This window comes from Lagopus muta, chromosome 30 (genome assembly GCF_023343835.1).
Source record: "Lagopus muta isolate bLagMut1 chromosome 30, bLagMut1 primary, whole genome shotgun sequence".
Lineage (NCBI taxonomy): Eukaryota > Metazoa > Chordata > Aves > Galliformes > Phasianidae > Lagopus > Lagopus muta.
The window spans coordinates 218242-231301 of record NC_064462.1 but is presented as its reverse complement, the minus strand read 5'-3'; the positions used below and the strand labels follow the sequence as shown (position 1 = coordinate 231301).

Sequence of the window (13060 nt, the reverse complement as noted above, 5' to 3'; positions counted from 1 at the left end):
GCAGTACAGGGTGCTCCAGTTATGCCATGGGCCAGCACTGTGGCACACCACACAAGCTACACAATCTGACCCTTGCCTCCAATCTGGTAACTGAGGCACTGCACTCAATGTCGTGGGTGGCATAAATCACTCAGGAGATGGCAACAACGTGGGGGCTCTGGTGTCCTGCAGACCTTGCAGATGCTACTTTAAAAACTGAAGTGTGAGTTAGGAATTAAAACCAGTTCCCTTACTGTGAATGCTGATTAGTGCCTTTTACAGAAAGACAGAATATAGAACATTGCATTCTTCATTTTAAAACCAATGAATCTTGAACCCATTCACCACTGAGATATTTAAGAATCATTTCATTTCAGCTTCATTTCTATATTATTGTCTGCTGCTAAAGATAAAAACAGTAGCCTTAAGCGTGGCACAAGCACTATTTCTTACCTCCAAGACCATGAATATTTTCTTTGATGTCTCTGTTACATGATACAATTGGCAAACATCTTGCTGACTTCAGTTCTTCATGGCACCAACTCCTGTTCCAACACGAGGCAAGTCATCCTTAAGAGACCATAAAAGCAAGCTATGAAATTGCTAATGAATTTGGCACACCAGGTACCACATCTGACTACTGTGTAACATAAGATGTCAAAGCCTGTATGTGACAGTACACAATTCAGCAACTCAGCAATGGCTGACATTGCTCCCATAGGAATTGTAAAACACAGATCAGAGAAAGCTGAAAGGTAAAATATCCAGTAATTTTACTAGCATTTTGTTAAAGTTGCTGTAGTACTGTTGAACTTCCTCCAGCCAGAGAACATTGCCCTCTGAACAACAAGGAACAAGATTTGTGGTGTTCTGCTGAACTTTTTCCACTCCTACAGCATCCTTCAAAAGTAGGCTACATTTCTATGTACCACCTCTCTGTGTTCTCGAGAACTCCACAACTCCAACAGAAGGTGTCATCATACTTAAATACCTTTTGGCTTACCCCTAAAGCAACTTGGTCCATGATTTTTGCTCCAACTTTTTCCACCAGTAAAAAGATGCCATCTGAGTTTCACCTCTGCAAAACCACCTAAAATTCAAAACAAAAATGCTAAAAGTTGACTGTGAATCACACTGCAAGGCTCAGACTTCCCTTACGCTAACAGTACAGAGCACTGCTCAGAGCTTCGTGCCACAGAGCAGCAGCAGGGCTGGACTACAGCTTTAGAATCATAGAATCACAAGGTTGAAAACCACCTGCAAGATCATCTAGTCCCAACCGCCCTCCCATCACCACTGCTCCCACAAGCACTGAACCAGATCTCGCAGCTCCTCATCCAGACGCCTCTTGGACGCTGCCAGGGACGGCAACCCCGCCACCTCTCTGCGCAGCCAGTAGCCTATCCTAATTCTCTTTCCCTCTCTGAGAGAAAAAGCTCTTCCTTATGTCTAACCTAAACCTCTTCTGGTACAACCTGGGGCCGTTTCCTCCAGTCCTGTTTGTTGCCTGGGAGAAGAGGCCAAACCCCTCCTCATCACAAGGAGCTTCAGGAAGTTGTAGTGTGCAATGAGGTCTCCCCTGAGCCTCCTCTTCTGCACACTGAACAATCCCAGCTCCCTCAGCCGCTGTTCATAAGACTTGTGCTCCAGACCCCTCACCAGTTTCATTGCCCTTCTCTGGACACACTCCAGGCCTCAATGTCTCTCTTGCAGTGAGGGGCCGAAAACCAAACACAATACTCGAGGTGCGGCCTCACCACAGCTGAGTACAGCTCCTGCTGGCCACACTATTTCTAATGCAGGCCAGGAGGCCGCGGGCCCTCTTGGCCACCTAGGCACGCTGCTGGCTCGTGTTCAGACAAGCACCCCCAGGTCCCTTTCCTCTTAACAGTCACCCAGCCACTCAGCCCCAAGCCTGTAACGCTGCATGGGGGTTATTGTGGCCAACGTGCAGGACCCGGCACTCGGCCTTGCTGAACCTCGTTAGGAAGCAGCTAGAGCCACTCCCTATACGCCTAAGCGGCCCAGCAGTGCTCTGTCCCTTAGCAGGACCGCCTCAGCTTCGATCCCACCCCGCGCTCCGCTCCGGCACAGCGCAGCCCGGCCTTTCTGCAGGCCGCTCCGCCCGAGGAGCGCCGCCGCCTCAGCGCAGACACACGGAGCGCTACTCCCAGCCCCCCAACCTCCTTTCCGGGGCGACCCAGGCCTCCGCCGCAGACCGGAACCGCGCTACGACGGGCCGAATGCGAGCGGGGCAGCCGGCAGCTGCACAGAGCGCGGCCCGGCCGGCAGCACGCCGGGTTCGAACGTGGCTGTCGGAACGCTCACTTCCGGCCGGGGGAGAGGATGGACCAATCACCGCAGCGCCGAAACCAAAACGGCTGTTGTGGCGCAGTGCATGACGGGAGGAAGGTAGGAACGGGATGCGGTGCGGTGCCACAGCGGCACCATGTTGAGTGGGTCTCCGGCTCCACTGCCGCGCTGAAGAGAGATGGAACGCGGTGGTGAAACAGAATTCATGCAGGCCAAGGAGGCCTGGATTGCCGGATAACGCACGTTAATGACGAATCGGTCAGAGCCGTTTTATCACTGCCCCCCAAACGCACTTTGAGTGCTTTAGGAGCATCAGTGGAATTTTGAATCAAATCGGCCCCTGGCTGGCTGGAGTCCTTGCTCCTGCCTGCCTGCCTTGGCTGGCTGGCTGGAGTCGGGGTCCCTGCCTGCCTGCCTTGTTTGGCTGACTGGAGTCGTGGCCCCTGCCTGCCTGCCTTGGAGGGCTAGCTGGAGTCGTGGTCCTTCCCTGCCTACCTTGGCTGGCTGGCTGCAGTCGTGGGCCCTGTCTACCTGCCTTGGAGGGCTGGCTGGAGACCTTGCTCTTGTATGCCTGCCTTGGAGGCCTGGCTGGAGTTGCGGCCCCTGCCTGCCTGCCATGGCTGGCTGGATGGAACCGTGGGCCCTGCCTCCCTGCCTTGGCTGGCTGGCTGGAGTCCTGGCCCATGCCTCCCTGCCTTGGCTGGCTGGCTGTAGTTGTGGCCCCTGCCTGCCTGCCTTGGCTGGCTTGCTGGAACCGTGGCCCCTGCCTGCCTACCTTGGCTGGCTGGCTGGAGTCGTGGCCCCTGCCTGCCTACCTTGGTTGGCTGGCTGGAGTCCTGGGCCATGCCTGCCTGCCTTGGCAGGCTGGCTGTTGTCCTGGCCCCTGCCTGCCTGCCTGCCTACCTTGGCAGGCTGGCTGGAGTCCTGGCCCCTGCCTGCCTGCCTTGGCTGCATGGCCGTAATCCTGGACCCTGCCTCCCTGCCTTGGCTGGCTGGCTGGAGTCCTGGTTCCTGCTTGCCTGCCTTGGATGGCTGGCTGGAACAGTGGCCCAGCCGGCCTGCCTTGGCTGGCTGGCTGAAGTCCTGGCCCCTGCCTGCCGGCCTTGGATGGCTGGCTGTAGTCCTGGCTCCTGCCTGCCTGCCTTGACAGGCTGGCTGTAGTTGTGGCCCCTGCCCGCCTGTCCTGGCTGAATGGCTGGAGTCGTGGCCCGTGCCTCCCTGCCTTGGCTGGCTGGCTGGAGTCATGGCCCCTGCCTGCTTACCTTGGCTGTCTGGCAGGAGTCCTGGCTGCTGCCTGCCTGCTTTGGCTAGCTGAGTGGAGTCCTAGACCCTGCCTGCCTGCCTTGGCTGGCTGGCTGGCTGGAGTCGTGGTCCTTGCCTGCCTTGGCTGGCAGGTTGGCTGGAGTCGTGGTCCTTGCTTGCCTGCCTTGGCTATCTGGCTGGAGTCCTGGCCCCTGCCTGCTTACCTTGGCTGGCTGGTTGGAGTCCGGGGCCCTGCCTGCCTGCTTTAGATAGCTGAGTGGAGTCATGTCCCCTGCCCGCTTGCCCTGGCTGGTTGACTACATTCCTGGCCCCGGCCTGACTGCCTTGGTTGGCTGGCTGGAGTCCTGGCCCCTGCCTGCCTCCTTTGGCTAGCTGACTGGTGTCCTGGCCCCTGCCTCCCTGACTTGGCTGGCTGGCTGCCTGGAGTCAAGTCCCCTGCCCGCCTGCCCTGGCTGGCTGGCTGAAGTTGTGGCCCCAGCCTGCGTGCCTTGGCTCGCTGGCTGGAGTTGTGGCTCCTACCAGCCTGCCCTGGATGGCTGGCTGGAGTCCTGGCCCCTGCCTGCCTCCCTTGGCTGGCTGGCTGGAGTCATGGTCCTTGCATGCCTGCCTTGCCTGACTGGATGGAGTCATGGCCTCTGCCTGCCTGCTTTGGCTGACTGAATGGAGTACCGGTTCCTGCTTGCCTGCCTTGGCTGGCTGGCTGGCTGGAACAATGGACCTTGTCTGCCTACATTGGCTGGCTGGCTGGAGTCCTGGCCCCTGCCTGCCTGCCAGCCTTAGCTGGATGGCTGGAGTCGTGGTCCTTGCCTGCCTGTCTTGGTTGGCTGGCTGGAGTCCTGGCCCCTGTCTACCTGCCTTGTCTGGCTTGCCGGAACCGTGGCACTGCCTGCCTGCCATGGCTGGCTGGCTGGAGTCCTGGCCCCATCTTGCCTGCCCTGACTGGCTGGCTGGAATCGTGGCCCCTGCCACCCTGCCTTGGCTGTCTGTCTGTAATCCTAGCCCCAGCCTGCCTGCCTTGGATAACTGCCTGGACTTCTGGCCCCTGCCTGCCTGCCTTGGCTGGCTGGCTTGCAGGAGTCATGGCCCCATCCTGCCTGCCTTGGCTGGCTGGCTTTAGTCCTGGCTCCTGCCTGCCTGCCTTGGCTGGCTGGATGTAGTCGTGGCCCCTGCCACCCTGCCTTGGCTGGCTGGCTGTAGTCCTGGCCCCGGCCTGCCTGCCTTGGCTGGCTGGCTGGAACAATGGAACTTGCCTGCCTGCCTGCCTGCCTTTTGGCTGGCTGGAGTCGTGGTCCATGCCTGCCTGCCTTCTTTGGCTGACTGGAGTTTTGGCACCTGTCTAACTGCCTTGGCTGGCTGGTAGGAGTCCTGGCTCACACCTGCCTACCTTGGCTAGCAGGCTGGATTCCTGGACCCTGCCTGCCTGTCTTGGCTGGCTGGCTACTCTTATGGCCCCTGCCTGCCTGCCATTGCTGGCTGGCTGGAGTCCTGGCTCCTGCCTGCCTGCCTTGGTTGGCTGGTTGGAGTCCGGTACCCTGCCTGCCTGCTTTACTAGCTCACTGGAGTCCTGGCCCCTGCCTGCCTGATTTGGCTAGCTGGCTGGAGTCCTGGCCCATGCCTGCCTAGCTTGGCTGGCTGGCTGGAGTTCTGGCCCCTGCCTGCATGCCTTGGATGGCTGGCTGGATTCCTGGCTCCTGTCTGCTTGCCTACCTTGGCTGGCTGGCTGGAGTCGTCGCCCCTGCCTGCCTGCCTTGGCTGGCTGGCTGGAGTTCTGGCCGCTGACTGCATGCCTTGGCTGGCTGGCTGGAATTGAGGTCCAAGCCTGCCTGCCTTGTTTGGCTGACTGGAGTTTTGGCACCTGTCTAACTGCCTTGGCTGGCTGGTTGGAGTCCTGGCTCCTACCTTCCTACCTTGGCTAGCAGGCTGGAGTCCTGGCCCCTGCCTACCTGCCTTGGCTGGCTGGCTGCTGTTATGGCCCCTGCCTGCCTTCCTTGGCAGGCTGGCTGGCGTTCTGGCCCCTGCCTGCATGCCTTGGATGGCTGGCTGGAGTCCTGGTCTTTGAGTGCCTGCCTTGATTTGCTGGCAGGAGTTCTTGTCCCTGCCTGCCTGCCTTTGCTGGCTGGCTGGAGACCTGGCTCTTCTCTGCCTGTCTTGGCTGGCTGGCTGGAGACCTTGTTCTTGTCTGCCTGCCTTGGGTGGCTGGCTGGAGTCCTGTCCCCTGCCTGCCCTGGCAGGCTGGCTGGAGTTCTGGCCCCTGCCTGCATGCCTTTGATGGATGGCTGGAGACCTGGCTCCTGTCTGCCTGCCTACCTTGGCTGGCTGGCTGGAATTGAGGTCCTGGCCTGCCTGCCTTGGGTGGCTGGCTGGAGTTTTGGCACCTGTCTAACAACCTTGGCTGGCTGGTTGGAGTACTGGCTCCTGTCTACCTGCCTGCCTTGACTGGATGACTGCAGTCCTGGCTCCTGCCTGCCTGCCTTGGCTAGCTGGCTGGAGTCCTGGCTCCTGCCTGCCTGCCTTGGCTAGCTGGCTGGAGTCCTGGCTCCTGTCTACCTGCCTGCCTTGGCTGGCTGGCTGGAGTCCTGGCTCCTGCGTGCCTGCATTGGCTTTCTGACTGGAGTCCTGGCTCCTGCCTGCCTGCCATGGCTGGCTGGCTGGAGTCCTGGCTTCTGCCTACCTGCCTGCCTTGACTGGATGGCTGGAGTCCTGGCTCCTGCCTTCCTGACTTGGCTGGCTTGCTGAAACTGTGGCCCTCATTGCCTGCCATGTCTGGCTGGCTGGAGTCCTGGCCACTGCCTGCCTGCCTTGTCTGCCAGCCTGTAGTCGTGGTCCTTTCTTGCCTGCCTTGGCTGGCTGGCTGGAGTCCTGGTTCCTGCCTGCCTGCCTTGGCTAGCTGGCTGGAGTCCTGGCTCCTGCCTGCCTGCATTGTCTTGCTGACTGGAGTCCTGACTCCTGCCTGCCTGCCTTGGCTGCTCGCTGCAACTGTGGACCCTGCCTGCTTCTTTTGGGTGGCTGGCTGTGGTTGTGGCCCCTGCCTTCCTGCCCTGGCTGGCTTGCTGGAACCGTGGCCCTCCTTGCCTGCCATGTCTTGCTGGCTGGAGTCCTGGCCACTGCCTGCCTGCCTTGTCTGGTTGGCTGTAGTCGTGGTTCCTGCTTGCCTGCCTTGGCTGGCTGGCTGGCTGGAGTCCTGGCTCCTGCCTGTCTGCCTTGACTGGATGGCTGGAGTCCTGGCTCCTACCTGTCTGCCTTGGCTGGCTAGCTGGAACTGTGGACCCTGCCTGCCTCTTTTGGCTGGCTGGCTGTGGTTGTGGCCCCTTCCTGCCTGCCTTGGCTGGCTTGCTGGAACCGTGGCCCTCCTTGCCTGCCATGTCTGGCTGGCTGGAGTCCTGGCCACTGCCTGCCTGCCATGTCTGCTTGGCTGGAGTCCTGGCCACTGCCTGCCTGCCTTGTCTGGCAGCCTGTAGTCATGGTCCATGCCTGCCTGCATTGTCTTGCTGACTGGAGTCCTGGCTCCTGCCTGCCTGCCTTGGCTGGCTGGCCGGAGTCCTGGCCCCTGCCTGCTCATAGTCCCTGCCTGCATGCTTTGGCTGGCTTGCTGGAACCGTGGCCCTGCTTGCCTGCCATGGCTGGATGGCTTGAACCATGGACCTTGCCTACCTGCCTTCGCTGGATAGCTGTATCCTGGCCCCTGCCTGCCTGCCTTGGCTTGCTGGCTGGATTCATGGCCCCTGCCTGCCTTCCTTGTCTGGCTGGCTGGCTGGAGTCATGGCTCCTGTTTGCCTGCCTTGGCTCGCTGGCTGGAGTCCTGGCCCCTGCCTTCCTACCTTGGCTAGCTGGCTGGAGTCATGGCTCTTGCTTACCTGCCCTGTCTGGATGTTTGTAGTCCTGGTCCTGCCTGCCTGCATTGGCTGGCTAGCTGTCGTTGTGGCCCCTGCGTGCCTGCCTTGTTTGGCTGGGCGAAGTCCTGGCCCCTGCCAGCCTGCCTTGGTAGGTTGGCTGGAGTCGTGGTCCTTGCCTGGCTGCCGTGGCTGGGTGGCTGGAGTTGTGGCCGCTGCCTGCCTGCCTTGTCTGGCTGACTGGAGTCCTGGCTCCTGCCTGCCTGCCTTTGCTAGCTGGCTGGAGTCATGGTCCAAGCATGCATGCCTTGGCTGGCTTGCTGGAACCGTGGCCCTGCTTGCCTGCCATGGTTGGATTGCTCGAGCTATGGACCTTGCCTGCCTGCCTTGGCTCGATGGCTGGAGTCCGGGCCACTGCCTGCCCGGTTTGGCTAGGTGGTTGTAGTCCTGGCCCCTGCCTCCCTGCCTTGGCTGGCTTGCTAAATTCCTGGCTCCTGCCTGCATGCCACGGCTGGCTAGTTGGAACCATGTACCCTGCCTGCCTTCCATGTCTGGCTGGCTGGAGTCATGGCCCCTACTTGCCTGCCTTGGCTGGCTGGCTGGAGTCCTGGCTGCTGCCGTCCTGCCTTGGCTGGCTAGCTGTAATTGTGGCCCCTGCCTGCCTGCCTTGGCTGTCTGGCTGGAGTCCTGGCTCCTGCCTGCCTGCCTTGGCAGGCTGACTGGAGTCCTGGCTCCTGCCTGCCTGCCTTGGCTAGCTGACTGGAGTCCTGGCTCCTGCCTGGCTGCCTTGGCTGGCTTGCTAGATTCTGGGCCCCTGCCTGCCTGCCTTGGCTGGCTGACTGGAGTCCTGGCTCCTGCCTGCCTGCCTTGGCTAGCTGACTGGAGTCCTGGCTCCTGCCTGCCTGCCTTGGCTGGCTGGCAGTCTGGAATTGTGGCCCCTGCCTGCCTACCTTCGCTAGCTGGCTGGAGTCATGGCTCCTGCATACCTGCCTGCCTTTGCTGGATTGTTGGAGTGCTGGCTCCTGCCTGCCTGCCTTGGCTCGCTGGCTGGAACTGTGGACCCTGCCTGCCTGCCTTGGCTGGCTGGCTGTGGTTGTGGCCTCATGCTGCCTGCCTTGGCTGGCTTGCTGGTACTGTGGCCCTCCTTGCTTGCCTTGGCTGGCTGGCTGGAGTCCGGGCCCCTGCCTGCCTGCCTTGGCTGGCTGACTGGAGTCCTGGCTCCTGCCTGCCTGCCTTGGTTGGCTGGCTGTAGTCTTGGCCCCTGCCTGCCTTCCATGTCTGGCTGGCTGGAGTCATGGCCCCTGCTTTCCTGCCTTGGCTGGCTGACTGGAGTCCTGGCCCCTGCCTGCCTGCCTTGGCTGGCTGGCTGGCTGGCTGGCTGGCTGGAGTTCTGGCCCCTGCCTGCCTGCCTTGGCTGGCTGGCTGCCTTGCATCACAGCTGGTGTTCTGTTGCCTGGTTTCCCAGATCTAGAGCTTTTGTCAGGGAGGTGGCTCATGGCATCATAAAGCCTTGGCTATGCATGCCTTAGAATGTCCCTTGACAACTAAAACATGGCTGCACTGGAGGATTCGGTGACTTTGTCCTGACAGTTGCCCTGTGTGTCTGATGAACCTGTTGAATTCTGCTGGGCTCCATTTTAAGGCCATTTCTCTATCTTGTTTTTACTGTTGGTTCCACTAAAGATCTGTTGGTTGTATCAATCAGTTTGTGGATGATGCTAAGCTGGGAGGAGTTTAGACCTCCTTGAGGATAAAGAGGCCTTGCCTTGAGATCTGGACAAAATGGGGGTGGTTCCCATGTGCACGAAGAAGGGCAAGCGCTGGGTTCTGCACCTGGGATGGGGTGCCCTGGCTCTGTGTGCAGACATGAGGGGGGAAGTTCTGGAGCGCAGCCTGGCAAAAATGGATCTGGTTTGGTGGCCAATGGAATCTGAGCCGGCAGTGCGCCTGGCAGTCACAAGGGTCAACCGTACCCTGGGCTGCGTCAGGCCCAGCACTGCCAGGCCAGGGAAGCGGCTGTCCGGCTCTGCTCTGTGCTGTGCGGCCTCGTCTCCAGCGCTGGGGGCAGCTTGGGCTGCCACTCCATGAGATGCTAGGAGAGAGTGTCCAAAGGAGGGCTCCAGAGGTGGATAAGTTTACATCACTGATCCTCTGGACGAACCTTCCCAGGCACGCACACTCTGTATAGAGGTGTATAGATGTATATTTTGTCATACACACTGCAAGAATATCCTGAACGAGAGCAAACCAGAGAACAGTGATGGCAGCCCGAGGAAGCGCCTCGAGAGACATCGGAAGGCCTGGCATCATCCCCAGCGCTCTTTGTTCAACGAAGACTTTAAGGAATATCATATCAACAGGACCAGGAGAGCACCAAGATAGCTTGGAAACAACAGGATGGCTGTTGACTGACACCAGGTAACAAATAAATTAACAAGTAAATAGCAAATGTCAACCTTCTGATAAGGTTGTGAACCTGGAGTACCCAGCCAGTGGGGAAACAGGGGAGAGGGGAGGCAAGGGGGAGAAAGCAGGGTCTAAAGGCTGTCATGTCGTGTCCATAGGCGCTGCTGCTTGCGGGACACCGCCATTGCAATCGTGAATAAGATCTGCTTTTATCAGAGATACCGTCCTGACAAACATGACTTGGATATTTCCAACAAGACCATTCCCCTTTGTCCTAGCACTGCGACCCTCATAATCAGCCATTCCCCTCCTCTTTATACGCTCCCCTCAAGGACTGGAAGGACCTGGAGCCTTCTCCAGGCTAAACAAGCCCAGTTCCTTCAACCTTTCTGCATAGGAGAGGTGCTCCAGCCCTCTCATCATCTTATTGGCCCTCATCTGGACCCACTCCAAGAAAGTGACTTGATTTAGACAGTGCCTTAACATATACCAAAACAAAACAAAAACACACAAACAAACAAACAAAAAGAAGACAAAAAACACCCAACTAGTTGTGTCTCTGAAAAGTTGTTATGGGGAGAATCTGCCGTATTGAGAATCGTATTGAGTATTGAGAAACCAGGCATGAACAAGGATTGTTTAATTCTTTTTTTTGTTTGTTTGTTTATTTCATTATTTTGCATTCTGGCTGGCATCACAGCCACTTCCGGACCACATCCTGCCTGCCGTGGCTAGCTGGCTAGAGTCCTGGCTCCTGCATGACTGCCTTGGCTGGATGGCTGGAGTCCCGGCCCCTGCCTGCCTGCCTTGGCTAGCTGACTGGAGTCCTGGCTCCTGCCTGCCTGCCTTGGCTGGCTGGCTGGAGTCCCGGCCCCTGCCTGCCTTCCTTGGCTACCTGGCTGGAGTCCTGGCTCCTGCCTGCCTGCCTTGGCTGGCTGACTGGAGTCATGGTCATTGCCTGCCAGCCTTGGCAGGCTGGCTGGAGTCGTGGCCCCTCTCTGCCTGCCTTGGCTGGCTGACTGGAGTCCTAGCTCCTTCCTGCCTGCCTTGGCTGGCTGGCTGGAACTGTGGACTCTGCCTGCCTGCCTTGGCTGGCTGGCTGGAGTCCTGGCTCCTGCCTGCCTGCCTTGGCTAGCTGCCTGGAGTCCTGGCTCCTGCCTGCCTGCCTTGGCTGGCTAGCTGGAACTGTGGACCCTGCATGACTCTTTTGGCTGGCTGGCTGTGGTTGTGGCCCCTGCCTGCCTGCCTTGGCTGGCTTGCTGGAACCCTTGCCCTCCTTGCCTGCCATGTCTGTCTGGCTGCAGTCCTGGCCAATGCCTGCCTGCCTTGTCTGGCAGCCTATATTCGTGGTCCTTGCTTGCCTGCCTTGGCTGGCAGGCTGGAGTCCTGGCTCCTGCCTGCCTGCCTTGGCTACCTGGCTGGAGTCCTGGCTCCTGCCTGCCTGCCTTGGCTGGTTGACTGCAGTCATGCTACTTGCCTGTCTGCCTTGGCAGGCTGGCTGGAGTACTGGCCCCTGCCTGCCTGCCTTGGCTGGCTGGCTGGAGTCCTGGCTCCTGCCTGCCTGCCTTGGATGCCTGGCTGGAACTGTGGACTCTGCCGGCTTGCGTTGGCTGGCTGGCTGGAGTCCTGGCTGCTGCCTGCCTGCATTGGCTTGCTGACTGGAGTCCTGGCTCCTTCCTGCCTGCATTGGCTGGCTGGCTGGAGTCCTGGATCCTGCCTGCCTGCCTTGGCTGGCTGGCTGGAGTCCTGGCTCATGCCTGCCTGCATTGGCTGGCTGACTGGAGTCCTGGCTCCTTCCTGCCTGCATTGGCTGGCTGACTGGAGTCCTGGATCCTGCCTGCCTGCATTGGCTGGCTGACTGGAGTCCTGGATCCTGCCTGCCTGCATTGGCTGGCTGACTGGAGTCCTGGATCCTGCCTGCCTCCCTTGGCTGGCTGGCTGGAGTCCTGGCTCCTGCCTGCCTGCCTTGGCTGGCTGGCCGGAGTCCTGGCCCCTGCCTGCTCATAGTCCCTGCCTGCATGCTTTGGCTGGCTTGCTGGAACCGTGGCCCTGCTTGCCTGCCATGGCTGGATGGCTTGAACCATGGACCTTGCCTACCTGCCTTCGCTGGATAACTGTATCCTGGTCCCTGCCTGCCTGCCTTGGCTTGCTGGCTGGATTCATGGCCCCTGCCTGCCTTCCTTGTCTGGCTGGCTGGCTGGAGTCCTGGCCCCTGCCTGCCTGCCTAGGCTGGCTGGCAGTCTGGAACCGTGGCCCCTGCCTTCCTACCTTGGCTAGCTGGCTGGAGTCATGGCTCTTGCTTACCTGCCCTGTCTGGATGTTTGTAGTCCTGGTCCTGCCTGCCTGCATTGGCTGGCTGGCTGGAGTCCTGGCTCCTGCCTGCCTGCCTTGGCTGGCTAGCTGTCGTTGTGGCCCCTGCGTGCCTGCCTTGTTTGGCTGGGCGAAGTCCTGGCCCCTGCCAGCCTGCCTTGGTAGGTTGGCTGGAGTCGTGGTCCTTGCCTGGCTGCCGTGGCTGGGTGGCTGGAGTTGTGGCCGCTGCCTGCCTGCCTTGTCTGGCTGACTGGAGTCCTGGCTCCTGCCTGCCTGCCTTTGCTAGCTGGCTGGAGTCATGGTCCAAGCATGCATGCCTTGGCTGGCTTGCTGGAACCGTGGCCCTGCTTGCCTGCCATGGTTGGATTGCTCGAGCTATGGACCTTGCCTGCCTGCCTTGGCTCGATGGCTGGAGTCCGGGCCACTGCCTGCCCGGTTTGGCTAGGTGGTTGTAGTCCTGGCCCCTCCCTCCCTGCCTTGGCTGGCTTGCTAAATTCCTGGCTCCTGCCTGCATGCCACGGCTGGCTAGTTGGAACCATGTACCCTGCCTGCCTTCCATGTCTGGCTGGCTGGAGTCATGGCCCCTACTTGCCTGCCTTGGCTGGCTGGCTGGAGTCCTGGCTGCTGCCGTCCTGCCTTGGCTGGCTAGCTGTAATTGTGGCCCCTGCCTGCCTGCCTTGGCTGTCTGGCTGGAGTCCTGGCTCCTGCCTGCCTGCCTTGGCAGGCTGACTGGAGTCCTGGCTCCTGCCTGCCTGCCTTGGCTAGCTGACTGGAGTCCTGGCCCCTGCCTGCCTGCCTTGGCTGGCTTGCTAGATTCTGGGCCCCTGCCTGCCTGCCTTGGCTGGCTGACTGGAGTCCTGGCTCCTGCCTGCCTGCCTTGGCTAGCTGACTGGAGTCCTGGCTCCTGCCTGCCTGCCTTGGCTGGCTGGCAGTCTGGAATTGTGGCCCCTGCCTGCCTA

General features: G+C 60.1%; 1 protein-coding gene across 12 annotated transcripts in view; it reads right to left on the bottom strand.

The window, feature by feature from the left end:
* The window catches only part of LOC125686009 (maternal embryonic leucine zipper kinase-like), a 111519-nt gene that overhangs the window by 16104 nt on the left and 82355 nt on the right, over positions 1 to 13060 (bottom strand). For 10 of the 12 annotated variants that reach the window (XR_007373566.1, XR_007373569.1, XR_007373572.1 and 7 more), the window contains exons 1-3: positions 2163 to 2307; positions 983 to 1069; positions 433 to 549 (exon numbers count right to left, since the gene is read on the bottom strand). Coding sequence is in view for 4 of the 12 variants with exons in the window: in XM_048929608.1 (XP_048785565.1) it covers positions 433 to 444 (12 nt within the window). In the remaining 8 variants the exon portion in view is untranslated. Of the gene's footprint in view, positions 1 to 432; positions 550 to 982; positions 1070 to 2162; positions 2308 to 13060 lie in introns of those variants that run through there. The other 2 variants (XR_007373570.1, XR_007373567.1) reach the window with 2 other exon arrangements.